This window comes from Centroberyx gerrardi, chromosome 17, assembly GCF_048128805.1.
Source record: "Centroberyx gerrardi isolate f3 chromosome 17, fCenGer3.hap1.cur.20231027, whole genome shotgun sequence".
Lineage (NCBI taxonomy): Eukaryota > Metazoa > Chordata > Actinopteri > Beryciformes > Berycidae > Centroberyx > Centroberyx gerrardi.
In genome coordinates, this window is record NC_136013.1 from 5,502,055 (window position 1) to 5,529,602 (window position 27,548).

The 27,548-nt window shown below is 42.0% G+C and overlaps 1 protein-coding gene across 1 annotated transcript in view; it reads right to left on the bottom strand.

The window, feature by feature from the left end:
* Positions 1 to 1,902: 1,902 nt before the first annotated feature.
* Positions 1,903 to 27,548, bottom strand: part of smoc1 (SPARC related modular calcium binding 1) — a 38,780-nt gene continuing 13,134 nt past the window's right edge. The window contains exons 10-15 of the mRNA XM_078289626.1: positions 21,132 to 21,324; positions 18,267 to 18,349; positions 14,709 to 14,814; positions 13,603 to 13,847; positions 12,203 to 12,256; positions 1,903 to 2,271 (exon numbers count right to left, since the gene is read on the bottom strand). Coding sequence (XP_078145752.1) covers positions 2,255 to 2,271; positions 12,203 to 12,256; positions 13,603 to 13,847; positions 14,709 to 14,814; positions 18,267 to 18,349; positions 21,132 to 21,324 — 698 coding nt within the window. The 3' untranslated portion in view covers positions 1,903 to 2,254. The remainder of the gene's footprint in view (positions 2,272 to 12,202; positions 12,257 to 13,602; positions 13,848 to 14,708; positions 14,815 to 18,266; positions 18,350 to 21,131; positions 21,325 to 27,548) is intronic.

The window sequence follows — 27,548 nt, forward strand, 5'->3', positions numbered from 1 at the left end:
GGAATACACTGATATTAAGGGGATGCTGAGCCATGTAAACACCTTATTCCATTTACTGGTTGGCTTTTGTCATCTGTGTGACTTCTGTTTCCATGGTACTATTAGGAATATTCTTCATATACTGTATATATTTGTGATTAACGCATTCATGTATATCTATTAATGGTTATTTGTGAATGGGATATGACCTTAAACGGGATATAAGCGTTACACTCTGTGCTAGAACACTATGTGCATGTAAACACACTCAATGAGGCCTGATGTCAAATAATCAAGAGTGAAGAGTTAAAACAGACCAGTGTATGTAGCACATGCTGATCTGTAGGCTACTTCAGTACAGTGAAGTTAAAGGGGAAATAAGTAGGGCTGTACGATATTCACAGATAATCATATTGGGTTATTTTGCTGAGTATTGCAATAGCGACATAAATTGCAATACAGTATGCAGACAGATTTTTCAATATTTTAGATTTATTTTAGATAGAAAAGAGAACATTTTTAATAAAAAACTGAGGTGTTACTGCTTAAGATTTGTTGTTTGAATACAATGAATGTTTTTTTTTTACAATGTGCAATTTAATTTCTAGGTACCATGTTTAGCATCCATTCTGAGCATGTACCACTCTGAAAAAATAATTGCATCTCCTGCCTCCTGCGATTTGTAAATTGAAGTAGTTCATATTGCCATTTTGTTTTATTAATTGTACAGCCCTAGAAATAAGTAAGGCTTTTACTTCCCCATAGCACAAAATGACTATAATATATCTGCAGGGGGTTGATGATCAATACCAATGACTCAACGATTAGAGACGCTCTTTAAAACGAGTCAGTAGGGAAATTACTAAAATTGCCCAGGTGTTATATTGATTTCCAGGTTTGACTGAGTAAGCATTGACCAAATACTAACTTCAAATTAGTAAAGTTATAAAACTAGCCACAATGACTTGTAACTTGACATAAAATTAGATACTTGTGAGCCAATGGGCTTCATTATGGTTTGAATGTAGTATGTTCAAACTGCCATGTAGCATGTGGACATTTTTCACATGCTGCATGTTACAATGGAAAGTTCAGTTAGTATATTGCTAGGATTGTGTATGTACCAGTGTTGGGGTGTAACACGTTACTTTGAAACACGTTGGATTACTTTTTTGCGGTAACTGATAACTTCACACATGAGTTTTTCAATTCTCGTAATCCGTTATTAGCTGCTTTTTAATATTAGAATGTTGTTACTTTTATTTTTCTTTCATATTGTTTCATTTTTTTGTCAGTTTTTGAGGTGGGTTATGCAAGAGTACTCTAAGTAACTGTATAATAAGGAAGTAAAGTAACTAATTACTTTTAAAACAAACTTTTCCCAACACTGGTATGTACTGAACAGAAGTCGGACATAGCACAGGCGTTTCTAATGAAGTATTGCAGTATTGCAGGCTCTCACATCTGATTCGTCTCTAAAGCCAAAATGTTAATGTTTCTATACTGTACCGAACAGTGCAAGGGGATTCATACAGCTAATTCTGTGCTGATGACTTAGACTCAACGGTCACAGTTTCATTTTAATGCACGCCATTCACATAATATGGCAGTTATTGCAGTTCGTATATAGTTACACATTCGTTTGAAATGGTCGACGCTGCCATTGCTCTTCCTATGTAGGGATCCAAACACTTTAGGAAGGTGTGTATTTCTCTATGGGAGGTGTATGCAGGCACATTTGGGCAATACCTTCTGCCTCCTTCAAGTTCCTCTCTAGTGGGTTGCCATTAAACTGTATGCAGCGACGCTTAACAGGGGAAATGCAAGCATTAGTTAATAGCCACAAAATGCTGAAGACTAGTGCCTGTTCTTGTTATCTGAGGACAGAACGAATCACAACAGCAGACTGAACGCACAGGGAAATGTGATAACATACACATGCTTGCTGTTCCAGTGGTGAGTCTGTCATCTCTTACATATAGTTACATATTCTCATTCTTATCTAGATCTTTTCAGTCACATCAAGAGAAAAAAAAAAAAAACGTCAAAACACATGTACAAACAGATAAAACGTCAAACATTGGGAGGAGAAAGTGCAAATATTTTGGCGCCGCTTCGTTTTCTTTTCTTGTTTTTTTTCCTCTTTTTTTTTTCGTTTTAAACTCAGGAACTTCTTAATTTTTCTGCTCCATCTTTCTCTTTCCTGTCAGCAAGCGTACAGATGCCTTCCCTCTGTGCCCTCTGCTCTCGTCTCAGCTTCTGGAACCTTCTCTTCTCACACCAGACGACCTACTGGGAATAGACAGACAGAGAAAAAAAAAAAAAAAAGAAAAAGAAAATGCCATGACTCGTCTGTTTCAGTATCCGGCGTGCAGATGCGCTCACACACATCGCTGTTGCGTGACAAAACGACGGCATTCCTCAACCTCAGCATGCCTTAGCTCATTCAGACTCACATGCACACACACACAAGCACACACACACACACACACACACACACAAGCACACATGTTAAATGTCACTGTATAATGTAAGCCACTAAATTAAATAATGATTATAACACAATTTAGATATTAGGGATTAACATGGTGTAAGGACATTAAAGGAAAAATCCACTAACACTGTTAAAGAACAGTTATTGGTGATGTACTTTTTGTTGTTTGGTGGTGATAACTGTCCAAAAGTGGATGGCATGACATCATGCTGAGATATTTCCAGCGCAGCTACAATGGAGTTTGATAGCTGAATTTCTTTAACTATCTAAAACATCAACAGTAAGCGTCAGGTTTTGGTGTGAGGGCTTCTTTCTAGAACTGCCATTTTGCACCAACGCTCAACAATCATACATACAATCCATCGTAGAAGAAGCAGACAGACCAATTTCTCCACCAACAGTAGCCTCAATAGACCAGAATGCAATGCAGCCACAAGGCATGTTACGTTGTGAATAAGAGGCAGGACTCTCACTTTTTCTTTCTCTTGCTGTTACTATGCTATCGCTTTCAGTGTCACCGTGGCTCTCTCCATCTACACGTATTGAACACAACAAGTTCAGGCACGTTCACTGGGAGTTGTCATGTTGAGGGAAAGTGAGCACACCAAAAACAGTAAATTACTACACTCCTGGAATGCATCACAGATTGTCACCCCCCTCTGATATGATGAAGGTTCCTCCCTTTTTGTAAATTCATTCTTCATTTAAAGGCCTAATGTATCCCAGATTTCCCCCTTCCATTGAATAGGAGACACTGCTTTAAAGAACTGCTATGTCATCTAAGAGACTTTAATTAGTATTGGTTTCAATGGAGAGTTTCAGTGTGAGTGAGTTTCAGATTGTCTAAATGCTGCCAAGAATAGAATTCTGGCAAAAAACAAACACTGAATACTTGTAATTTTTGGTATGAAAATGGTCCAAATTAAAGATACTGAATATTGGCACAAAATATCAGCTATTGGTGGTGAGGTGTATATATCGGTATCATATCGTTCTCAAAAGCCTGTACCAGTCAAACCCTAATGTGTGTATATGCATGTGTGAGTATGTGCTTTTCTATGTGCATATGTGTGTGTGCTTTTTGACGTGTGTGTGTGTGTGTGTGTGTGCATATGTATCTGTGCCAAAGAGGTGGTCGTGCTCTCTGAACGATCATGTGGAAAGCAGATCCATCCTCTGTGGTTTGTGGTTAATAAGTTTCTCTCTGCAAGTGTCTTCCGCCTAAAACTATCATCTTCCCCTCTTCCCTTTCCTTCCCTTCTCTCTATCTCACAAGCATGATTACCTCAATTATACAATTCAAGGGAGATTCCCGTCCAGACCGCACATTTTTAGTTTGGCTTTCAACCAAAAATAAATCTATCTATTCTATCTAATATATTTAGCATTTTTGTTTTTTTTGTTTTATTCATGATGTTCATGATATCACTGGAAAGAATCAAGACATTTGTAAAGCCATCAGGCCAGCGCTTGGGAAAGTTACTTTTAAAAGTAATTACTTTACTTTGTTACTTACTTTAAAAAGTAACTACTTATGTTACAAATGTATTCTTTATGAAAAGTAACTCAGAGTACTGGATTATACACTTCAAAACATGCTGTCCAGCATTGTTTTAAAATATAATGCATGACTATTACTCTGTTTTTAAAATAGTAAGCCAATCTCATTAATATTAAGCATACTTAAATTGCGGGGGGGGAGGGGGGGGGGGGTGTTTAGCAGAATGTTTGATGCTGGAGATTTTTCACTTTTATCTACTTTTAAAAAGCATTGTGTTCACAAAAGTGAAACAATATGAAAGAGAAATTAAAGTAACGTGTACTAACAGCGTACTAATAGCCACAAAAAGTAATCTGAGTACTCTTATTTACCATTACCCCATTTAGCATTACCCCCAATACTGTATCAGCCATTTATGCACCATCACATGTGCTGATGTGATGTTAAGTTACAATAGAGCTATAATTCAACAGGTTTCTGAAGTTACATTGTGTGGAACTGCATGGGACAGCGTGCTGTACAAGGGATGGGAATCCTTCCTGGCTCATCAATCAGCAAAATCAGAGAAAGAGAGGGAGAGAGAGAGAGAGAGAGGGAGAAGAGAGAGTGAGGCCTGAAATGGGAGGAAAGGAGATGGGTAAAGAGTGCAGATTGCTTACAGATGGCTGTCAGAAGGGAGTTGTGGAGCTTCTCCCCATGGGAGGAGGGAGGAGGCTGAGGAGAGGGGTCCACCTGAGCCCCATGAGGGCTCATACAATGTGTGTGTGTGTCTGTCTGTCTGTCTGTCTGTCTGTCTGTCTGTCTGTCTGTCTGTCTGCATGAGGTTGCATATGTGTATCTGTGTGTGTGAGATTTTGTGTGGTGTGTGTTTGTGTAGATGCATGCACCCCCTGTGGTGTTCATGTGTTTGTGTATATGTAGGGCAGGGAAAGTATGTGTGTATGTGTGTGTGTGTGTGTGTGTGTGTGTGTGTGTGCACGCGCATCAGGGTGCTTTTGCGCGTGTGCATATGTACATGTGGTTATGTGTGATTGTGTCTGTCTATTTGCCTGCATGAGGTAACATGTGGACAGACTGTGGGGGTTGGGATGTGCAGGTGCGTCCCTGTCACTGCTTGTTATGCGAGACGTGAATAGAAGGCCAGCTGATTTCACTACAGATGTTCACCCTGGAAGGTTCTATAGTCTCAAGCAATTCTTTTACCTTGGAGGCAAGCATTCAGTACCGAACACGTCAAAATCACTCAATAGCTTCATAAATCATAAATTAGCTTACCTTATATATGACAATAGTGAATGCTTTCACCTATTCTCTGAGTGTAGCCTACAAAATGTTACGACCGCCTACTCCAGTCCTACCGTGAAATACTATAATCTGACCAAGTGAATCCAGGTGAAAGCTGGAATCGCTTTAAGTAATAATCCGTGACAGTTTCATCTAAATAAAAGTCCATTTTGCTACTCTCTATCACCACTTGATAAAACACAATAGAGATTCAACCTACACCCAGTTCACGGGACACGATGCGTTTTTTTTTTTTTTACGTTTCCGATTTGTTTGGAATAAACAGAAGAAGAACTGGGTAGTTAGCATGAGCAGCGATAGCCACCATGGCTGAACAGACAAAGAAAAGAGCGCCACCTACAGAAACTCAAACTGCATCGAACAGAAAATCCAAGCAAAAATACGTCACAGTACCGTGAACACTGTTTGATTGACAGGTGATCTCTGGGAAGTGCAGTGCAGAAACACCACAGCAATGAGCGCTTAGCAACAAAGACAAAAAAACCTTGAGGATTACCACTTTAAATTAACACTAGAAAGGCCGGTGGATTTTAAGGGATTAAGAGAAGGCCAACAAGACATCAGTTGAAGGTAATAAATATCATTAGAACTACTATTTCCTTGCGTGGTTTTAAAAATGTAATAACACTGGTTTGTGCAGAAAATGGGTCTATAGGAAAAGTAATGGAGAGACATTTTGGAAGCTGAGATATTTCAATTCTAATATTCAAAACAGCTGTCAGTTGGCTGCGGCTTGGCCTTCCTAGTGTTAAAGGATTTTTAAGCCTTGAGACATGAATCATGGGTTTTTGCAAAAGAAGGTAGAACTCAATATCAGGAACTCAGACCTAATATTGTGTATATTCAGTGTAAATGAACATAACATAAATCCCAAACCCTGGCAGTGTTAGTGGCATGTTCTACCTGTTAAGCTATACAGAAGCACAGCATTTCATGATACCTCTTTGCAGTGAAGTCATGCTGCTTGCCTCTTTAGCACAGATAAATGTCTCTGTTGTGCGGGGCCGATCTACAGTAGTGCTGATGAATTGCCTTGGCAATTACCAGGCTCCAGAGCAGCGAATGGTCCTCTCCCTCCTCTCCTCCCAGTCACTGAGGACACTGTCTGTGCCATTAACAACACAAAGCTCCCCGGCCTCTCCCTGGACACCTTGGCCCCACTTGTGATAAAGAGCTGAAAGCAGATCCCGTCTAGCGGTGAATCGCCTCGCCTCACCAGGGACCGGCCAATAAAGAAGCTTGGCTCAGGAGCTGGGAATCATGGTATACCTGTACATGGTGGCAACCAGGGGAAAAGGACTTGGCTAAGAGGACTGATACACAGGCTTGGGTTTACTGTTAGCCTTGCAGAACATAAAGACCCCCATAAAGTAGGGAAAGGGGGTCTATCTTCTGTTTTTGGAGGATAAGACAGCTACTGAACTGTGTTGTACATTCAAATGGAGCGAAAGGCATCTAGTAACAGGTGAGCGAAACGATGCTTATCTAACCATCGCGGTCGTTTCCGTTGACCTCCGTTACCGTTAGCAGACACAGAACAGTGCGTCGAGCTGATGTCACAGCAATTAAAACACAAGTGGTGTGGAGTAATTACTGCTGGCTCTGACAGGACAGAGCTCTGGGCTCTCTAATGGTCCTGCAGCCCCGGTGCCAGGCCGGCCTCATAATGCCCTCCATTCATTCCTGCCTAATGACGGACACAGCCAGGACAAACAGGAGAGGAGAGGAGAGGAGAGGAGAGGAGAGGAGAGGAGAAGAGAGGAGAAAATAGAAGAGAAGAGAAGAGAAAAGAAGAGAAGAGAAGAGAAGAGAGCTCAATTCTCAGTCTGATATAAAACAGAATAAGAGACAAGTCACAAAGCATAACAGCTACAGTAGCAGCACATAACTGGCAAGAATGGTGCACCTAATTATCAAATACACATCCACACACTCTCAACAGCAACTGACGCTTCCTGGAAGATAAAAACTCTGTAAACACTTGTGTCACTATGGTGGGTACGTCCTGTAACTGCCTCCCTCAAACCTTTTCAGTCCATAAAGCCTAAAATGTGAGAGAACATTTTGTGCATGCTTGCCTACATGTGTATTCCCACATTTGGTGTGTGTGTGTGCCTGTGTGTGCATTCGTGTGTGTACACCCGCATGTGTTTGTGCTTATTCAAATGCATGTTTATGTCTTTCTAAATGGAATGAGACTATTGAAGAGAACATCATGAACCCTGCTGCTAGATCCCCTTCCAACAACTTTAATAGAGACATTAAGTTTTTGTACTGTATTTCATTCATTACAGCGGCAACGTCTGGAGCCATTTGAACAACCAGACCTGTCGATCTCCCATGGCTTGGACATTGGACATTTTGGCCAAAAGTGAGAAGGGTTTACTGCAAAATGAGCCTCGCCTGGGCTTCTGTTACAAATCTCATCTATAATGAGGTTTCCACAGCCTCTTCAGAGGATGGATGCCACTCTCTCTAGCACTTCAAGACACACACAAGGTATTCAGATGTTTTCCTTTGCCGTTGCCAACACGTCGAGAGAGGAGCCTCGCACAGATGTGCTCCGCTCTCCCTTACGTATTCACAATCCCTCATGAAAAGGCACGTATACTGTAAATATCTCCGGCACCACTTTCATTCCAGCAGCACTGTGACGATCCAAAACTGCGACAGAGCATGATAAGATTTAATGCCTGGCAAAAAAATATATCTCGACTTAAAGGGATCCAGGCCATCGAGGATCGGATCGCCTTGAACAGAGCGAGGCATACCTGAACGATCCAGCACAATGGCCGTCTATCTTAGTCAAGGCAGAATGGCGCCATATGTTCTTGCAGACCCTTGGTTCTTTCATGCAGACTCCTGACTTCTCTCTCTCTCTTTACCACCCTCCCTCTCTCCAGAATCATCAATTGCCCAGAGTGCCTGAGTGGCGGCATAAGGAGCCGTATAAAGCTGTCAGGCCGTTTACCTCTAGCTCCTAAGCATGAAGGTGAGAGATTCAGTGACTACAGCTAAAACAAACCTCCCCATCTGCGCCGGCCCGGGCCGAGCCCCCTTCTCAGCTCTTCCAATACCGGCGCTGTTTATCCTGGCAGCGGCGCCCCCGGGTCCGAGAGGCCTGACGTTATGCCCGCTCCGAGCCACCGTTCTCCAGGCGCGGCGGGGCAGCGCCAGGGTAAACACATGACCTCAGCGCACTGCGGCACTGAACAGGCCCACGGGCCAGAGTCAACAGCACCGATGGGACTAATAATGGCTCAATGGGGGAATCCCACCGGATCAAACGAGACAGAGAAAGATGGAGAGAGAGAGACAGAGAGACTCAAAGAGAGACAGAGAAAGATAGAGAAACTCGGCAAAAGAGGCAAAAGTCGTATTCACACAGGACGAATACAACCTGGGGACGCACAGTCATTTGTAATAATTCCGGAGATCGTCTGTGATTTTAATCCCATGCGAATCTGCCATAGCTGTAATGTCTAAAGTAAAAATTCCAGAACAAATGATCTGCTGTATTTTGGTGAAGACAGAGGTCCCCTGATGACACTGATTTCATGTGAATGAACTCTTGGCAATTTCAGCCGTAATTTGTTTTTGGCAATTTCTTTTTCTTCTTCTTCTAGACATGCAATTTTTATCTTCCTCCTCTCATGATAAATGGAGGCAGTAGTGGACTCTAAAGAGGAAGGTTTTGAATGCATTTTGGGCACAAAAGTGTCAAGCTTTGCTTTGCTGAATAAGGAAGTGACAAATTCTAATTGTATCAGAGACAGCGGTGATTTCAGAAAATCTGATTATCCTGCGTGAATGCGTTTCAAGAAATGCAGAGGTTGGGTAACAGGGCAGCTGGGTTAATTTAACTCAACACTATACCAGTGTTTCTGTAAGTCCACACCCGTCAGAATTAAGTGAACACTTTTAGATAAGTTTTGAACAGCTGCTCCAGAGTCATATCAGCTCTATGAGTGAACACACAACTCTCCAATCAATACTTGTCAACTCCAAATGATTGTTACTGGAAAACCAACACTTATTAACACTGGAAAATTTGTTGTGCCGTGTGTGTCTGGTGTGTGTGTGTCTGTGTCCTGGTGGCAAGACGTCCTTGGTTCGAATCGGGACCAGGACCTTTGTCGCATGTCATCCCCCTCTCTCTCCTAATCTTTCCAGTCTACCTCTACTGTAAAACTATAATAACAATAAAGACAAAAAGCCCCAAAAATTACGGAAAATTGGCTGTGTAGTCCTGCGCAAATTGGGCTAAAGTGAAAAATAAACAAATAAAAAGGACAAAGGGCCATGACAAATTTCTCTTTCCTCACAAGTCTTTGAGCTCAAGTTTGTGACCTGGAAAGCTCCAGGGAGGAGGGGGGAGGGGGAACCTACTGTGAGCAGGGACAAGGTGAGGAAAGCTTATTTATTCATGGCTGTGTGTCGTACTGTTCTGGACCCCCGACTCCCCCAGTCTCCTGGAGGACAGGGGAGGACAGGCTGGGAGATGCAGCGTCGCTCTGCACCCGTATCTCCAACATTCCTACTGCAGTAGGATTACAGTGAATGATGAGAGGGGGAGGGCGGAGGTGAAGAAGAGGGAGGGAGGGGAGGAGGAGGACCATGCTGTCACCAGATGCTGGCTGTTTCCACCAGAGGAAGCATACAGTAAGACCTGTATATCAGACAGTGACTAACTGGTGAGGATAGAAGTAGAGTTATATAGACACAGTCTGTATATGTGAGGAGGGGCAGGAGAGCTGGGGCTCAGTGATGTAATGAACACTAAATCTACTGTATCTAAAATCAGTCGATAACATCTTTTTAAGCTTATATGAATGTTAATGATATGAATTCATCGTATATATTATAGTAACCAACATCATATTAATGTAATTGCATGAAAAGGGGCCTTTTTTGAGAAAACAAAGCTCAAATTAACATTGTTTTGAAGGTATAACTGTTACTACTATTTCACTACTACCTCATACTACTTCAATGAATGGAATCCCCATTCTTAGCATAAAATATCAGCCCCCCTTAAACAAATATTACTCCAGTTGAATATTATTAGTGATATTAGCGTTTATTATTTGAGGGAAACAACAATTTGTCTACCCCCCATCCCCTTTGTTAAAACTGAACAAATTCCGCAAGTACAATGTAACCTATGGCTCCAGATTGAAAGTTGATGGATTACAGAAAACAATTAACACTGAGTTGTCAGATATTTCCTCTCGCATACTTACTTGTCATAAACGAGAAAGCAAGACTGTAAATCTTTGAACAGCAGTACTTAGTGTCGCTTCTTCTACTAAGTTTAGTTCTAATTCTTAGAATCCCATTAAAATCAGGCCTTGGACATGTCTATTTCTAAGGCTTCAATCAGCAGGGTGGTTGTCAAGACCACCTCAGTCAAGTCCAAGCCAATTCGTAGACCAGGTCAAGTCGAGTTTGAATCAAGACCAGGTCTAAAGGGGGTTAGTGACCCAATCAAGCCAGAGACCAGGGCAAAGTCCTATTCAACACCAAGATCAAAATAGGCGATACACTGTGTACATGTCTTCCCAAATGTAACAATTAGGAGTTTCTTAATGATGAACAGACATGTAGATCTATCAGCTCTGTGCTAAACCATTCAACATCCAAATAATCAATGCAAAGGATTTTGTCTATTCAATGACACTGGTGTAATCCCCTAACTTGTTTGTAGTTCTAGGGGAGAAAATAAATGCAGGGGGGACAGGTGGAGAAACGCACATCTTTGAAAGTTTTTAGATAGGTGGGAAAAAGTCTAGTCAACATCCAACAGTGGCCGAGACCAAGACAAGTTTGAATCAAAATAGGCAGAGACAAGTACAAGACGTCAGAAAAGCGGTCTGGAGAATGGACTCAAGTCCAAGACCAGCATCGAGTACAACAGCCCTGTCAATCACAATAAATATTCAAAAAACACAATTGTCAGCTTCCTTGGGTATGGAGATGCTTCTGGTTGCAATACCTTCACCTACAAATCCATGGTAACAAAGCCATGCATGGTTTCACCTAACAAAACACTAAGGCAAAACGGGGAAAAGCAGGCAGACCTGTAGCTTAGAGCATAACAAGGCTGAATCTGCTTGGCTCATGTTGAACTGCTCCCTCTATCAACACTAGACTAACTCAACCAGACTGCATGGGTAACTGAGGGAATAGAAATGAGCGTAGCAAGTTCAGCCAGGAAACTCTTGCTGACAGCTGGCCAATGGTTGGCCTCATATCACCATACTCCAATCACAGCATCTTCTACTAAGAGAGCGGTCTATTTAAAAATAGGAAAACGAACCTGTCTGTACCTGTTTGCTAAGTTGCTGCTGCTGGATATGCGTGCTTGGCTGCTTGCTCACCCACCACCTGCTCATCCAACCCATCTACTACCTGCTTGGATCTGCTTTCATGTACTGCAAGGGGGATTTTGTGTGCTCCCTGACTGGCGGCAGTGCACTCAGTATGAGAACAGGGAGTATATAAAAGCAGATCCATCCATCACCAAAACCTAGAATTGTATTGCCATTCTTATCCAATAAATTTTATCCTGGTTTCCTGGCTGAACTACCTTCTACACACACATCCTATGTAAAAACAACACATACGGGAACACACACACACACACACCAGACCTAAGCACACATGCACACAGACACACAGACACACACACAGACAGACAGACAGCTCAAGCTGAATCAAGTGTTCAACAAAAAGAAAACATCCAGGTTTTCTTCTCTAAAACTTTGCATGTGAACAGACGTCTGCTGTATCAACTAGCTGTAACTACTCCAATCTAAACTGTCGTATATCACCAGTGTGGATGTTAATAGATTACACATCAAGCCACCTACAGCACTCTCAGCCGGAGCTAGGGTTAGTGAAAGCGTATTAGTTTGCCTTACTGAACAAATTTGTCCCTTGCCTTGTCCCTTGGTTGCCGCTGCTTGTAGAACTACCTGCAGAAGAGAAAAACAAAGGATTTAAAAAGGCGTTTAGTGTTTTCACATTTTGAGTTCACTGGTTTTGACTGAGCCGTCTCTAAGTGATTCTGCAGAATAGGGATTCTCAAATATTTAGGCTCACAACCTCCCAAAACAAAACTATACTGAGCAGAAAGGGGAAGTTTGAGACCAAATTATGATTTTTATTTTACCTTTGCAGGTTGTTTTACTTAATTAATTACTGGACGATATAATATTCAGGAGGATATAGCATGATAATAAATCTGAAATATATTAGAATATATATATATTTGTAATTTTTCAAATTCCATTAATCAGCACAAGGCCTGCAAAAATCATCTCCCTCACTTCCGTGGGACAAAAAGAAACACTCAACTGAAGCTTTGCTGTTTTTCTTTCCTGGTTTGAAAGTTTACATATTCATTTGTATGTTAAATGAATTTCATGACCGTTGGGGCTTTCAAATCTGTTAAAACCTAATTTCATAATTTCAAAACACACAGGAGTCAGTGAGAAAATAAGCATTCTTTTCTTCCTTCCTGAAAGATACGCGGTTTGTAGCTGACAGCAGCGCCTGTGACAGATGCTAATGATCTCGATTAAGACGAGTCTGAACTCATGATGAGTAGTTACAGTTTTCCACACTTCCGGCCCAGACAGTGTCTCGATCCACTAATACATTAGTCTTGCCTAAATATTCATCAGAGAGCGCTGAGTGGAGCAGTGCACCTTGTTTAGACTGCCAAGACATCTGTTTGTCACATGCTCCACAGTTACTTCATTCCTTCCCCTAAATGACAGATTGTTTTTTTAACCACGACATGATGATGAAATACTAGCGAAAATCTAATGTGTGGGAATACGGCTCTTTAAATGTTAGTTTACAGTAGTCTAATTTATTTGTGGGAATATGAACATCTTAAAACAATCAAGGACCAATTATGTATTTCTGTAAATCCTCATTTCTGTATTTCATTAAGGGGATTCATTTCGTTTTAGTTTTTCAGACCTTCCCAGCACACATGCTGTTTTTCAGCAACCCCCTACTTCATATTCATCACATGTACACACATTCACACCTGGCAACTGCCTGGTACAATGCATACAAGGCTTCAACTGTTGGCTACAGACTGTGTAAGTGGAGTAAATGAGTGCAGAGTGCCTTGCCAAAGGGCTCCTCAGTGCTAGCTGTTGAAGGAGAGGAGATTCATTCACTCCAGCAAAGATTTTCCCAGCTGCTCTAACGGAGTTCATGACCCTCCAGTCACAATCTGGCTCTCTACCCCCCCACCCTCCCCCTCAGCTCTCCCCTGGCCCTCCTCCTCCTCCTCCTCACTCACCCTCCTTGCTGACGCCCAGACAGCCTTTCAGCTCCTGCAGGGAGATGGCCCTGTCCTTGTTCAGGTCGCAGTAGTCGGTGAACTTGCGGGCGCATTTCTTGGGTTTGGCTTTCTTCTTCAGGTACCTCTTGAACGGCTTGAGTTCCTTCTTGTTGATGTCGTGGCTGCCGTTGTTATCCAGCTGGGCGAAGTACCAGTGCACCACCCTCTCCTCTAAGGTGTGGCTGGGGTCGGGCTCCACAAACCTGCAAAGACACAGGCAGCAGAGTCAGAGCAACAAATAGGGGTGAAAACAGACATATCAGATGAAAACAAAAGCAATTTAAAGGCAGTAATACCTATAAAATCACACCATAAATCATAGCAATACACATCAATACCATAGCATGCTGCTCAGACAGGACATAGTTAAACCAGAAATACAGAAGTTCAGGGTGTGACATAACATAACATAAAGTAACATAACATACTACAGAGGTTTGATGAATACTCAATTCTGATTGGCCAATGAATGCATTCTTATTTCTGAATGTTTCACATCTAATTATATCACTCCACAGTGAAGAAGTTTGGTCCTTTTTGTTGATTTCTAATCCAATGAACTCACAACATCCTGAGCCAAAAAGACGTTATTCCTTGGTTACTGCAGACAGTCCTGCTGGATTACTTTTTGGCAGAAGCTGGCAAGTTATTTTAGCTTGAAATAAATCATTTTAATTCAATATTCTGCTTTGCGTCAGTCTTGAATCACCCAGTCAGGCCTTATTTTGCAATAATGACTGTCTCACTGTGCATTATTCCTTATATAACATAACACACTGTATGCCATTTGTGGGACGGCTTTTATCCAAAATTCAGTCATTCAGTCCCATCAGTGTAAACATTTTTAGCATGGGTGGCACCAGTGGGAAGCGAACACCTAACCCTGGCAGTGTTAGTGCCAAGATCTCATTACACTACACAGAAACAAAATATTAGCAAGGGAACCAGTCTCAAGGAACCAGAGGGAAAGATTATTTGAGGTGAATGAGAAGAGGTTTAAGTTTCTCCATAAAGAAACAGCACTGAGGTTTACGGTGAGGTGCATTATAGTCAGTAGCACTTACCTCCCACCACCAGAGGGGGCTGGTGAGTTCATGGCTTGCACCATGTCTGTGGAGAGGGCATCTAACAAGCTTGTAATGAATTCCACTTTCTTCCCCTCGGGGCAGCCTGGCACAAATCAAAGATAAAAAACACCAAAATTACCTTCCACAACTAATTTGAGTCATTACGGCACAGTGTAGCTGAAGTGCTTCTAAAGCCACGGCACCAATGAAGCAGTATGAAAGATGTAAAACGGAAAAGGGGGTGTTCCGCAGTAAAAGTACGCATGCAAACCTTGTCCAAAGCTAAATGGCAAACCAGGTGTATCAAACGCCCCTGGTAAATGGCCTATATCAACCAATTACTGGTAAATCCGTGTGAATACATTTTCCATTGAGGTGAGACTCATTGTTTGGCTGTTTTGTAAGGCTGAAGGAAAAAGCGAGCGGGCCAGAGTTGAGGCACATGGGGAGAGGCCGAACAGAAGTGTGCGGTGATAAGAGAGCTTTGTTGGGCAGTGCAGACCTGTTAACTTTTATGACACAATGCTGAACACCTTGGGTAGCTCTTTTTAATTGCCCAGATGTATGGTTTTAATGGCGCGCTCAACCAGTGCAAATTTTTCCCTCCTAATTGTGTCTCTTAAAGGGAAACTTCAAACGCTGCTGCATAGTAAACTAATCTTCTCATTCTGTCCTTTTTTTTTTTTCTTGATACAGTCTCTCTCTCTCTCTCTTTGGGTCTCTCACATTCTCAGTTGTTCCCCTCCTCCTCCCCTTTCTCCGTGCCTTTGTGGCCTCCTTGTCCTCCGCTCTGTTCGGTTTCTTTTCATTCCTGTTCTGCTGGCTCAGGGCGTTCTGTGGGAGGTGGTCCGCTGCCCCGCCAGGTGAATCCAATTAGCATTTCCTACGACGTGACAAGCTCGGAGAAGCACTGCCTCGCTGCGCCTTAATCCAAGTGTTAAATTGGGACGTTATGAAGCGCAACCCCTCTTGTTGTATGTGGCAAGGTGGCAGGGGCACAGTGTGGTGCAGGACCTCTGGCAGGCTGACACTGGGTCGGGGTCAATTTGATTTGATCTCCTTTACCTGAGCACTTTGAAACACATTAAAGATGCACCAGGCAAGACTTTTATGTAAAAATACACCCGGCTGCAACTGAGAAGAGCATCCCATCGCCCTGAAATTGAGACTCTAACCCTAACCCTAACCCTTCGCCCTGTTTGCCGAAATTATATTCTGGTGTCAGTATGGACACTTCTCTGCCCCACAGTAAGTGAGGAATTCAAAATTAAGAGTGAAATTGAATCTGTCTCCTAAACAGCAGTGAGCAGCGCTCCGTCCAGAGAAAGCTGGACTCACCAACGTTAGATCTTTTCCTCTCTCATCTGTTTAGTTTCCTTTGGTATAAAGCATCACAGACCGGCCGGGTTGGGAAACATGAGTGAGCTGTGTGCAGATTACTGACCTCACCTTACAGGATTTCTAGGGATTTAAGTGAATTTGAATTTTTCAAACAGTTGCCTCTCACTGCCATTTGGAGCCTCCAACATGCAAAGTTGCCTAGTGTAGATTTAGGCATGAAAAACATAATTGAGGATGTCGCAATAAAGTCCTCAATAAAGAGACTTATTTCCATTCTGGTGTTCATTCATGGTCTTATCATGGAACAGCAGCATTAGCATCATATTCATTACACAAAAATACAGATCACTTCAACATCTGAACAGAAACTATTGTTTATTTGCTAGAAATCACACCTAAATTCTAAAATACTTGTTGATACACAGGATATGATGCATTGCCTCTATGCACTGCCTCGTAGCACCTATGTCCTGTTGGACCAGAACTTAGCTTTATGGCACTTACTCTCGTTGTTCTCTCCTGACTAGAACCTTGCTTGTGTTGTATTAAAATCTCATATGTACGTCGCTTTGGATAAAAGCGTCTGCCAAATGGGAAATTGTAATTGTAATTGTAATATGACCAAACTTTTCACGGCAAAAGGTATTTGGTATTTAATTCTGAACAAAATTCCATTCCTGAATTGACTGGACTGGACGTTAACAGATCCCAGCCCTCAGTCTCAGGGGGAAAGCCAGCCTGCTTCCCTTTCTCCTGACAGAGCTTGTATTGTGGGCCGGTGAGACCGGACCTGCAGCCGCTCCTCTTAATAAACTGCCCTCTCCAGCATTCTTCTCTCCCTCTGCCTTGATGTGACTGTGATGAAATATTGCGCTTTGTTGTGGTGGTTCAGAACATCCCACTACAGTACATAAAAATATCTCCACTCAGCCGCCCCGCGGTCTCCAACACCCCCAGCGCCCCCCGCAGCCTCCCCGCCGCACCCCGCAACACTCACACCTTCCATAAAACATACCACACATCTGCTGCACAGTCAGGAGCCATGCTTGACTCTGTAAACTCACCAGATGGGGAATTAAATAAGAGTTACAATGCAACTTTAAATGATGGGGAAACAGAGGGGCAACAAAAATAAGTGAGCAGTAACCGAGGGCAGAGGAGTATGAGCCGAGGTTCTGACCTCGGGTTGAGAGGAGAGTCTCTGATCTTTCCTCCCAGGGAATCCAACACCGCAAAGCGTGATGTGGTCGATTCTTAAAGAGCGCGACATTAACATCATACACCAGGTTAGCTGGCATGATGGTAGCAAAGGATTAGTGTGGAAATAAACATCCAAGTCTTTACAGATGGCAAAAAGATGGGACCTCATTTATGGATCATATTTGATCTTATCTCTTGGCGTATGCAGAAAATCACGACAAAGTAGTTATTTATAAAACCTCAATATGACATAGAAACAGTCGTAGCTCTACGTCAGGTTTACATTAATGTACAAACATTAACTGCTAGTGATGCCGAAGTATTGCTGGCTTGAGAGTCACAATGCTGGGCTTTATTTTTAGTGGCCTAAAAATACCGATGGTGTTGATATCTTTCTTAAAAATAGGTTTAATCTTAAAAGAAAATTGCTAGGCTTATGATTGAATTTTAAGTCTTCACAGCTTTATATTACAAGGCCAAGTATTGGTAGTGTGCAGAAACGTGTGAACTGAGGCGTGAGGAATGCAACATTCATGATCAACCCCAAATTGTTCCACATTAAAGACAGCAATCAAGAAAATATTTGGAAGTCAATGAAGCATACTTTTCTGTCAGTGACAATTTATCTGACATTGTCTAGATTATCCTGATGTGTGTTGAAACAAACACACTTAACACACACCTAATCTACATTTTTACAGCTCACAATTTACAGCTCTAACTCAATGTTAATGATCTGGGCTGGTTAGTGATCCTCCTCTGATAAGCTGTAATACTACAATACTTGAATTTTATGCATCTGTCACTTTATACTACATTTGTTAATATTGCATTGCACTATTTTGTTTTGCTGCACTGTTCTGTCTTGTATTGTGTTTGTTACTGTTTTGTTTTTTTATTATACTCTTGTTTGGACTGCACTGTGACCAAGAAAACCAAGAAAACAGCTTTTGTATCATAATAATAAAGTTGAATTGAAACGAAGTGAAAAGTTAGGAGTTGTTGCTGTCTAACCTGTCAGGTCTCGGCCTTGGAAGGGATCCTCGGTGTCCGAAACACGAGAGCGCGCGGCACCGTCACACTCCGGTGTCTGGTACCTGTTACACAGAGAGGAGACGACAGAAGGAACGCCGCTGCATGAGAGAGAAACAGAACTATGAAGTGGAAGCTAATGGAAAGCGATGGAAAGAATAAAAGAATAAAAGAATAAAAATGTGTGAAAAATTGAGACTTCAAAGGAGCAGCTCGTCCATGCTGATAAATTTGATTAGCTGCAGAAAATGAAAAGAGAAATCAAACATCGCCTGGAACTGAAAACTCAAAGCACCAGAAACACCACAAAAGATTTTCCTGTTGTCCTTCCAGGCCTCAAAACAATCTGAGGTGCTGCCAGGACCGTCCCACCAGGAATGCAGCTCACTAATGCCAGGGGAAGTTATTAGTGCATGAGCACAAAAGTAATGATCAACACAGTATCTATACTAAACTATGGTAAAGTCTTTCTCTTAATCGCATTCACTCGCACACCCAATCTCTTCATAACACGCACGCACACACACACACATGCAAACTCTGGTCTCTTAACTGTGATGCATTGTTTTCTGGCATTTATCTTTATGCAATGTATGTCCTTTGTTGCTCTGTAAACTTTGTGATTTCATTTTTTTTTTTTTTTTAAAGCGCTCAATAAATAAATTTGACTTGACTTGACTAAAGCTTTTGTTTCAGATCCATAAAAAACTGTTCAGCATTATGCGTGGCATGACTAGTTTTCTCCTGGCCATTGTATCAGTGCTTCTTGAATAGAATGGAAAAAGGAACATGTGTGTCCCATTTGCCTTTCTTTTTTTTTTTTAAACAAGTAAAAGTTGTCATTTGTTTTTTTCACAGTCTGCAGTGCCACTGTTCCAAGTTGGGATGTCTGATGCATGACTCTGCACATCGCTGTCCAGAGGAAAGCAACGGGGATGAGTGACATGAGGTCTATTCCAAAATGCAATATATCCCTTTTGGAAAAACCAATTGCCTCAAGTTCATCATTCAGTATTTCTGAAATATGGAGGATCTGGTCTGTGTAAGTATTATGATTTTGTCAACCAAGGACTTAAGTTACCTACCATCCTTTAAAAAGTAGTGCGATTTCTTTTAGGGTTCGGCTATCAATCATTTTCTTAGACTTGGTGTCACTTCTTTAAAAAGGCTGGTATCTCACTTTAGAATTAAACTCTTTAAACTATTCAGCTGAGAGGGTGGTTCTCAAACTGGGGGTTGGGACCCTCCAGGGGGTCGCGAGATCATTTTGGGGGGTCGCGAGATGATTTATGGGATAGGAGAAAACATATTTATTACAGATAATACTGATTACAGATAATACTGATTATTTATACAGATTTATTATCATGTGTAATTTCAGATTTTTCTCTTTTTTCTTGTGAAATGCTGAATAGTTTTCAGCCTCTAGACCTCTTCTGATAATGAAATGAAAAGACCTGAAAAGGGAAAATCATTCTTTGGTTGAACTGTTCACCACTCTGCATATGCAGCCTGCGATGGAGTCATGGGTAGGCATCGCTTTATTCTAAGGGGTCACGATTTAGCGATTTTACCGATATTTACCATTTGAGAACCACTGATCTAAGACACAGGACCTTAGTTATCCTGTTCTATCTTCAGGATGTCCGAACAGCATTTTTTTTCTGCTGGGAAAAGCTCCTATGGCACATCCTGTAAATCCTCCTGGAGCAAGAATGATGACGCTTCATGGGGAACAAAAACAGTTAATCTATTGACCCGTGCATGTTTACAATCCCTCAGACATCCAATCTCTTTGTCTTTGTCTAGCGTTGTGTTTCAAGTTGTAATATTCATGCTCTAAAAACAAATCATGAAAACTTCTTTAAACAACCTCGGCAACATCAAAACATGAATGATGGGCATCATTTATTCAAGCGTTTCTCTGTTGCCTCATTTCCATCCCTCTGACATACGGCTCCCGCAAAAACTCATTCTGCCTCCGCCATTTCCCCGAAAGCAATATAAACAGTAGCAACTGCACTGAAAAGAAACGTCATAGCAAGAGCTGAGTGTTTATGGCCGGCTAGCCGATATTCCCATCAGGGCTTGAGACTAATTTTTTTGCCAAGTCAAATTAAAGGTCTTAGCGGCTGAAGTAGTTTTTAAAAATAGAATTGACAGACTGAAATGTCGCAGACAAAATGTACCAGTGTTGGGGAAACTTACTTTTAAAAGTAATTAGTTACTTTAATTCATTACTTACCTTAAAGTAACTAATTGTGTGACAATGTTACTACTTATTAAAAGTAACATGAAAAGCATGCCGTAGCAATATGGCTTGTGCTGCCAAGTGTGTTGTCTATGGAATCAAGGATGTCTCATTTATGAATAAATCCTCAAAACAAGATTCACATATATATCATGACTTGTAAATAAACAAGGGTGATCACAAATGTATTTTCCGATACACAAACAAATACCACCTGACTTGTGTAATGCCAACCATCACCTGAATAAATGTCAAACAATTCCACATATATATTTCCAAGAATAATATATACAAAAATTGCATTTGAAGTGCTTAATGGGCATGTTTGCATAACATGCACATAACTTAAATTCTGACAAGGGTGGATGTATTTACACTGAAATTCATGAATATTTAAATTTTTTGGCATTCAGCTGATGCTCTTTTCCAGAGGACTTCAGATGAATGCATAGAATAAACTCGAGTTCCCAGATCACCAACATTACAAGCAACCAAACCAGCAAAAATAGGAGTGCAAAGGTCAAAGTCACAGCTCCCAGACAACAGAAATAACAAATCTGACTGGTGGCTAGTGTTAATTTTGTGTATTATATTACCTGGTGGAGGTTCCAGGAATGGGCCGTCCCGTGTCGACCAGAACACACCAGCAGTAGCCTGTGGACTGGTGGCACTGGACCGGCTTGTAAAGGCCTCCCGGCCCGCAGTCGGGGATGAAGATGGCCTCCCGTGGGTTCTGCCGCGCCTCGTCCAGAGCGCTCTGCCTCTCCTGGTCACAAGAGGGAACCTTCTCTAAAACCGTGAGAAACACACTCAATACGGAGACACACAACCGGGAAACAGGACACACAAGGCTACTTGGTGATGATGTGGGACGGGGTGGAAGATGGGAGAATGCATCAAACAGTAAACTGTGCAGCATCAGAATAGTCACTAATATAAACCCAATTCAGGATGATTGTATGCAATACGGATACAAGGTTTGGGAAATTCATTTAGCTGATATATATATCACAAGATATGTCGTGTTGCCTGGTGAAAAAGCGTCTCCATTTCCTTTTCCGGTTCATTGCCTTTGTTTATGTCTCATCTCGTGTTCAACACTTTCAAAGTGAATAATTTTGAGGCTGTTCGAGGATATCTGCACCTTCATGACCAATCTAAATCCTCATATTTCCTCAGCCGCCATTTTCGCTCTTTCACCGCGGCCCGTTGCTCTTGTTGCTGTTTCCATCCTCCCTAGGTCAAGTTACCTCTTTAATCTTCATGTTCCCCCGCTGATGTGGAGTGTAAACAAACAAACCAGACCAAGCCACAGCAGGTATGAACAAATTTGTATGTTCAACTGTGTTTCTATTTCGTGCCGTTTGACTTTAGTGTGGACACGCCGCTGCCTAAAGACCTTTTCCATTCTTTCCTCAGGTTGTATTTGCAGATGCCAGGTCTTCATCCACCACAATCTCTCATATGTATCTGTTCAACAACAGGCGCTCTGCACTTGAGAGATGCTCGTGCAACACCTTGTTCCACCACACTGTATTTACATTCACATCCATTTAGTCCATCGCTCACTCTTAAGCCAAGTACAACAGAGCCGTGTGCTGAGCCTGTTACCGTGGCGATGAAGTGTGCTTTTTTACCACCACTGATCCATTCTTCATTTTACAATCAAGTGTGCTTATGAAGCATTAAGCTACAACAACAGTCCTATACTAACGGTTCAGGCCCTTCCCTTCCCTCCGGCCTCACAAGGTGATGACATGGGGCGTTCTCACACAGCGGGCCTGATCTGTGCCACACTGGTCCGGGCAGCTCCAGCTCACACAGCTCCAGTAACCGTAGTGAATGCATAATCAGGCCAATATGGCGCAGTCACTGCCAGCTGCAGGACAGAAATCAGGAATGGGGGGCTTCTGAAATTAGATATGCGACTCCTCTTCTACCATGTTTGAGCATATTCTCTTTTCCTCACCACCAACCGCCCCGATCCACCTACTGAATCAGTCCAGTATGGTTTTGGCAGAGGAATTAATAAAGAAAGTAAAGTCAGATATGTTAGAGCCATGTGCATGAGTGTTAAGCGGAGACAAACTCTGAAGCCTGAAGCACAATTTGCATCGTAGCAGTTTCAAACGTGTTCTACCTTGGCAATGACACTGATGGTAATTTGTTATTTGGTTTACTAGCTAATGTTTAGGGTGTTTTCATAGTGACTTCTGATTGATAAATGTGTAAACTCCCACTGCTGTGTGAAGATGAGCAAATAATGTTAACTTCTCTAGAGTTTATTATGTAGGGTACCGTTAAATAAATAAAGAGAAAGAAGGTTGTTTTTGTTAATCACACGGTTAGCCTACTGTTTGCTAATTAATTAATGAATTAGTTAAAGCTGTTGAGAGCATAGTGAGTGGGCATGCTGCAGTGGCAACAGAGCTAAAGTTAACTGAGGATTGCTGACTGAAGTGAATGTACAAGGCAGTTGCCGTTTAGCAGAGTTTATCTATTTAGTTTGGGGCTTTAGTGGTCAAAGACAGAGTCTGGTACATTCTGGTCGCATCCCAAAAATAACAAATTACTGTCGGTGTCATGGAGAAGTTACGACACGTTTTAAACTCAATAACTAAAGTATGGGCTTCCCATCAGCTACAACACAAATTGCTCTGCAGGGTTTACAGCTTGTCTCCAGTTAACACTCACACACATGGCTCTGACAAATCTGACTTTTCCTTCTTTATAGGTTCCTTGGTTTTGGTTTGGTTAGCTGAGTTTGGAGCATCATGTCTTCAGGTTAGTTCAAATGGGATATGAGAGCAGCTAGCATACTGAATTACCACACAGACCTTTTGCCAACATATTCGAACCCTTTTGAGATGATGGTGTGTTAGCTTGTACCGTTAACTAAACAAACAGTGTGCTAAAGCATTAGCATCCACAATAGCAAACTACTGGACCAAAAGAGGTGAAATGCTAAATTGATTAAAGAGCACATTTTGCCAAAAACTATATACATTTTCAATCCATGGCTCACATAGACGTAACCAATACTGGTTCACACACTGAGGCCAATGCTATAACATCTGAGTGCTTACCTGATTTTAATGATAAACACACAAACTCCATCCCTCTCTAATCTGCTCTGTCAGCAAAACTCTGATGTTGCTGACTGGGCTTCTGCTACAGCTTGTAGGATTTCACATCTGTAGAAAGGGTGTGTGTGTGTGTGTGTGTGTGTGTGTGTGTGTGTGTGTGTGTGTGTGTGTTTAGGAGAGTGGGGCATTATCAATTCAGAGTAAATGCCCAGAAGAACAAGGAGTGATTGACTGAATTCACTTAAAACATGACCTACAGTCGTGAAACAAAATACAACAGTTTTCTTTCTCTTCCTTCACCTTCCTCATGTTAATAATGATGGAGCTGACAGTGGTGGCAGGTTCAGCAGCAGGCCTGGGGCTTTGTAAGTAGGACCTGGCGTGTGTGTGTGTGTGTGTGTGTGTGTGTGTGTGTGTGTTTCCTGAGCGTGGTTGCCATCGCAGGGCTGAACGTGTCCACGCACCGAAGACCTTTTTCCCTGCGAAGGCTCACGCTCAAGTGTTCTTAGCGCGGCTCTGGCCCTCGCCAAGGTTCCTTCACATCTAAATTATTTAGCACTGTTTATTATACAGAGGTTATGCTGGCGCCAGGCGCTGGGATTCCCAAAAGAAAATTGTTTTTATACATATAAATGGAAAAAGGCTGGACGCTGGCTATGTAATCCTCTCAGTTTTTGTGTGTACGTGAAATTCAATCTACGACTTCTTCTCTGCCTGCCTTGGATATGTTCATTTCTGCTCTATTTATTTTTTGTTTTTGTTTTGTTTTTTGTTTCTCTTGCTCCATGACAGGATGCTGCCAATGAATGATGAGAAATTCAAAACCTCAGAAAACAAATATTGTCCTGAAAAGACCCACAGAAGCGGACGGGACAGGAGGAGCGGTTTGCTGTGGTTATTTTCTGCAGGACACACAGATAACGGACAAAAGGTGACAGTCGCTCTTTGATGAGAACAAGCTTCGCCCCTGTCATTCCTTTGGCTCTCATCTTCCACGGTCCAAGCCAAGTCCAGACACTTTTCTCTCTCTCTCTCTTTCTCAATCCTTTCCTTAGCCTTTACTTCTCTCTCTGCCTCCCTCTATATCTCGATAACTCCCTCTCTCTATCCTTCTCTCTCTCAACCCCCCCACCACACACACACACCCCACTCTTTCTCCTCTTCGCTTCACTCCAATGGCTTTCAGCTGTGGGGTAATCACTGCAATATTGTCTGTAGCATGCATTCTGTGCAGTTAAAGTAGCGGAAATGCGAGTAACTCTGCGAGTAGGTGTGTGTGAGTGTGTGTGTGAGCGAGAGAGAGCAAAAGAGAGAGTGAGATGATAGTGAGTTCACTCTTACAAAAGTCATTTTTAACTCATCCGTCGGCACAATTGCGTTACTTTTCGACTGTGTTACTTTTCAACACAACATATGTTAATGTGTACTTTACTGGCGTCATTCGCTGTGTTTAAAAGTAAAACGCAAATATATGCTGTCCCAAGCTAGACACGCAAATGGGATTAAATGAAAAAAATCCCTTTTAAGATTGTATTTTTATACAACATCATGTTCTTAGATGACATGATCGCATTATATCCCCTCAACTCTTTGTTTTTCTTTTGTTTGCTGCGCCGCGAGGGAGAAGCAGCGGTTTGCGAGTTTCTGGTTCTCCACACACATTTATAAATGGACTGCATGACAGAGCGCTTTCTTTTCCCTGCAGCATTTGAACAACAGCATGTCAAAGTCTGGCATCGGTGCCTCGCTGTGAAAAATGGACTTTACAATACTTTGCCTAAGCAAACACGCTTCACTAACACAATCTCCACATCTCTCTAAATCATAATTATGGGATATCCAGAGACACAGAGCCAATAAATGAATAGCGCACTTTATATGCACACAGGAGGGCTGCTTTGTGAGCACTCAGGTTTTCCAGCATGCAGAGAGAGAGACAGAGAGAGAGAGAAAGACAGAGAGAGAAATACAGAGAGCGATTAAGAGAAAGACAGAAAGAAAAAGACAGAGATTAAGAGAGAGAAAAGCAGAGAGAGAGAAAGATATATGTATATAGAGAGTGATTCTGATCAAGAGGAATCTGAATAATGATGTCTTGCTGCACCAACTCACAACTGCTTTTCCAAACGAGTAAGAAGGACGGATAGAAGGAAGGAAGGAAAGAAACAAACAAACAAAGAGACACTGATTAATGTCTTGCTGCACCAAATCTCCTCTCCTCTGCTTTGCGGACACCAACAAAGAAAGGTTTACCAACAAAGAAAGAAAGAAAGGAAGAAAGAAAGATTTGGATCAAGAAGCCTCTGAAAAATGATGTCTTGCTGCACCAACTCTCCACTGCTTTGTGAGCATTCGGGTTTATCGAACGAAAGAAAGAAAGAAAGAAAGAAAGACAGAAAGAAAGAAAGAAAGAAAGAAAGAAAGACAGATTGTGATCTATTGGATTCTGTATAATGACCTCACGCTGTACCAACTCCCTTCAGTTCCAGTTTCAGCGACTCTCTGCCCTCGCTGCTGGGCCTAAAATTCTGGCAGCTATCAAGGACAAAGCCCACTGCCAGACTTCTTACACTACCCCAACACTCACTATAGACACACACACACACACACACACAAAAGCATAGGCTTTCATGTAAACATGCATATTCTCACACACACGCCCTCAATCGCACTCTCACAAAGATACATGCATTTATACACACAGGCACACATAGAGATAAACAGACAAACTCTCTCTTGCTTTCTTTCTGACATATGTACACATACACACAAACGCATAGAAACGCTTTCATGCACAATCACATACACATACACTCACACACACACACACATCGCTCATGCCTCCTAAGTGATGACATCTCCCCCTCCGTCAGCCTTGTCGCTTGTCCTTTGAGGACATCAGATGCTAATTAGAAACAGGAAGCTGGTGTTTCCACAGAAGTTTCAAAGCGCTGTCACACTGAATATCTGTCTGGTAAAATACAGTCTTCAGCATTCAAAACGCTGAAAAAACCTCATGCTGCAATCAAACTGTTCTTACGCTGCTTTGCGTGGGAACACAGCATGTACAGTAAGTGTGTTAGAATGACAATCAGTACAAGGAATATAAAACGGATCTAGAAGCCACTGCAAGATCATGCATACATAAAGCTGGGCATTCGCTGTTTACAAATACACACACATACGCACAAGCACACGAACATGCACACATGCACGTACAGTAGCATACACTCTTACATACAGAAACGGACAGGCACACGCTCATATACACACACATACACACTAAGATTCGACCGATATGGGTTTTTGCAGGCTAATACCGATACCTTTATTTTTAGACTGCAGTCGCCAATAGCCGATATTCTGTGGCAATTTCAATATCTTTAAATTTGATAAATTTCGTGCCAAAAATTGCAAGGATTCAGTGTTTCCATGAGAATGTTATTCTTGTCAGGGTGGAAAAGCCTCTTAAACAGCATTGAAACCATCATGGGACACTAAAACTCACTGGTAGTGGATACATTAATTTACAAAAATACATAGCTGAACAGTTAAATGGATAAATAAAATGTGCAAAGAAAATACAATTTCACTGCTCACATGACAGGCCGGTATTTAATAAAGGGCCAATATCGGCCCCATATATCAGCAAACCGATATATCGGTCCAACCCAAACACACACACAACCCCCACCGATCTCACTCCCTGACTTCACCGGAGCAGAAGCGTGAAAGCAGCCCAGTTGCCTAGAGGGTAGTGAACATGGCGAGGCGTAATTGAAAAGGAGACAGAGAAAGCTAAACAAATTACACCAAAGGAAAGAAACTGAGAAACCTAATCCCAGCAGTGCAGGCTGTCCTCAAACTGGACATGTTTTACATTTCATCTTAAACTGCTGGAAACAAAAATGGCTTTGAAACCAATTA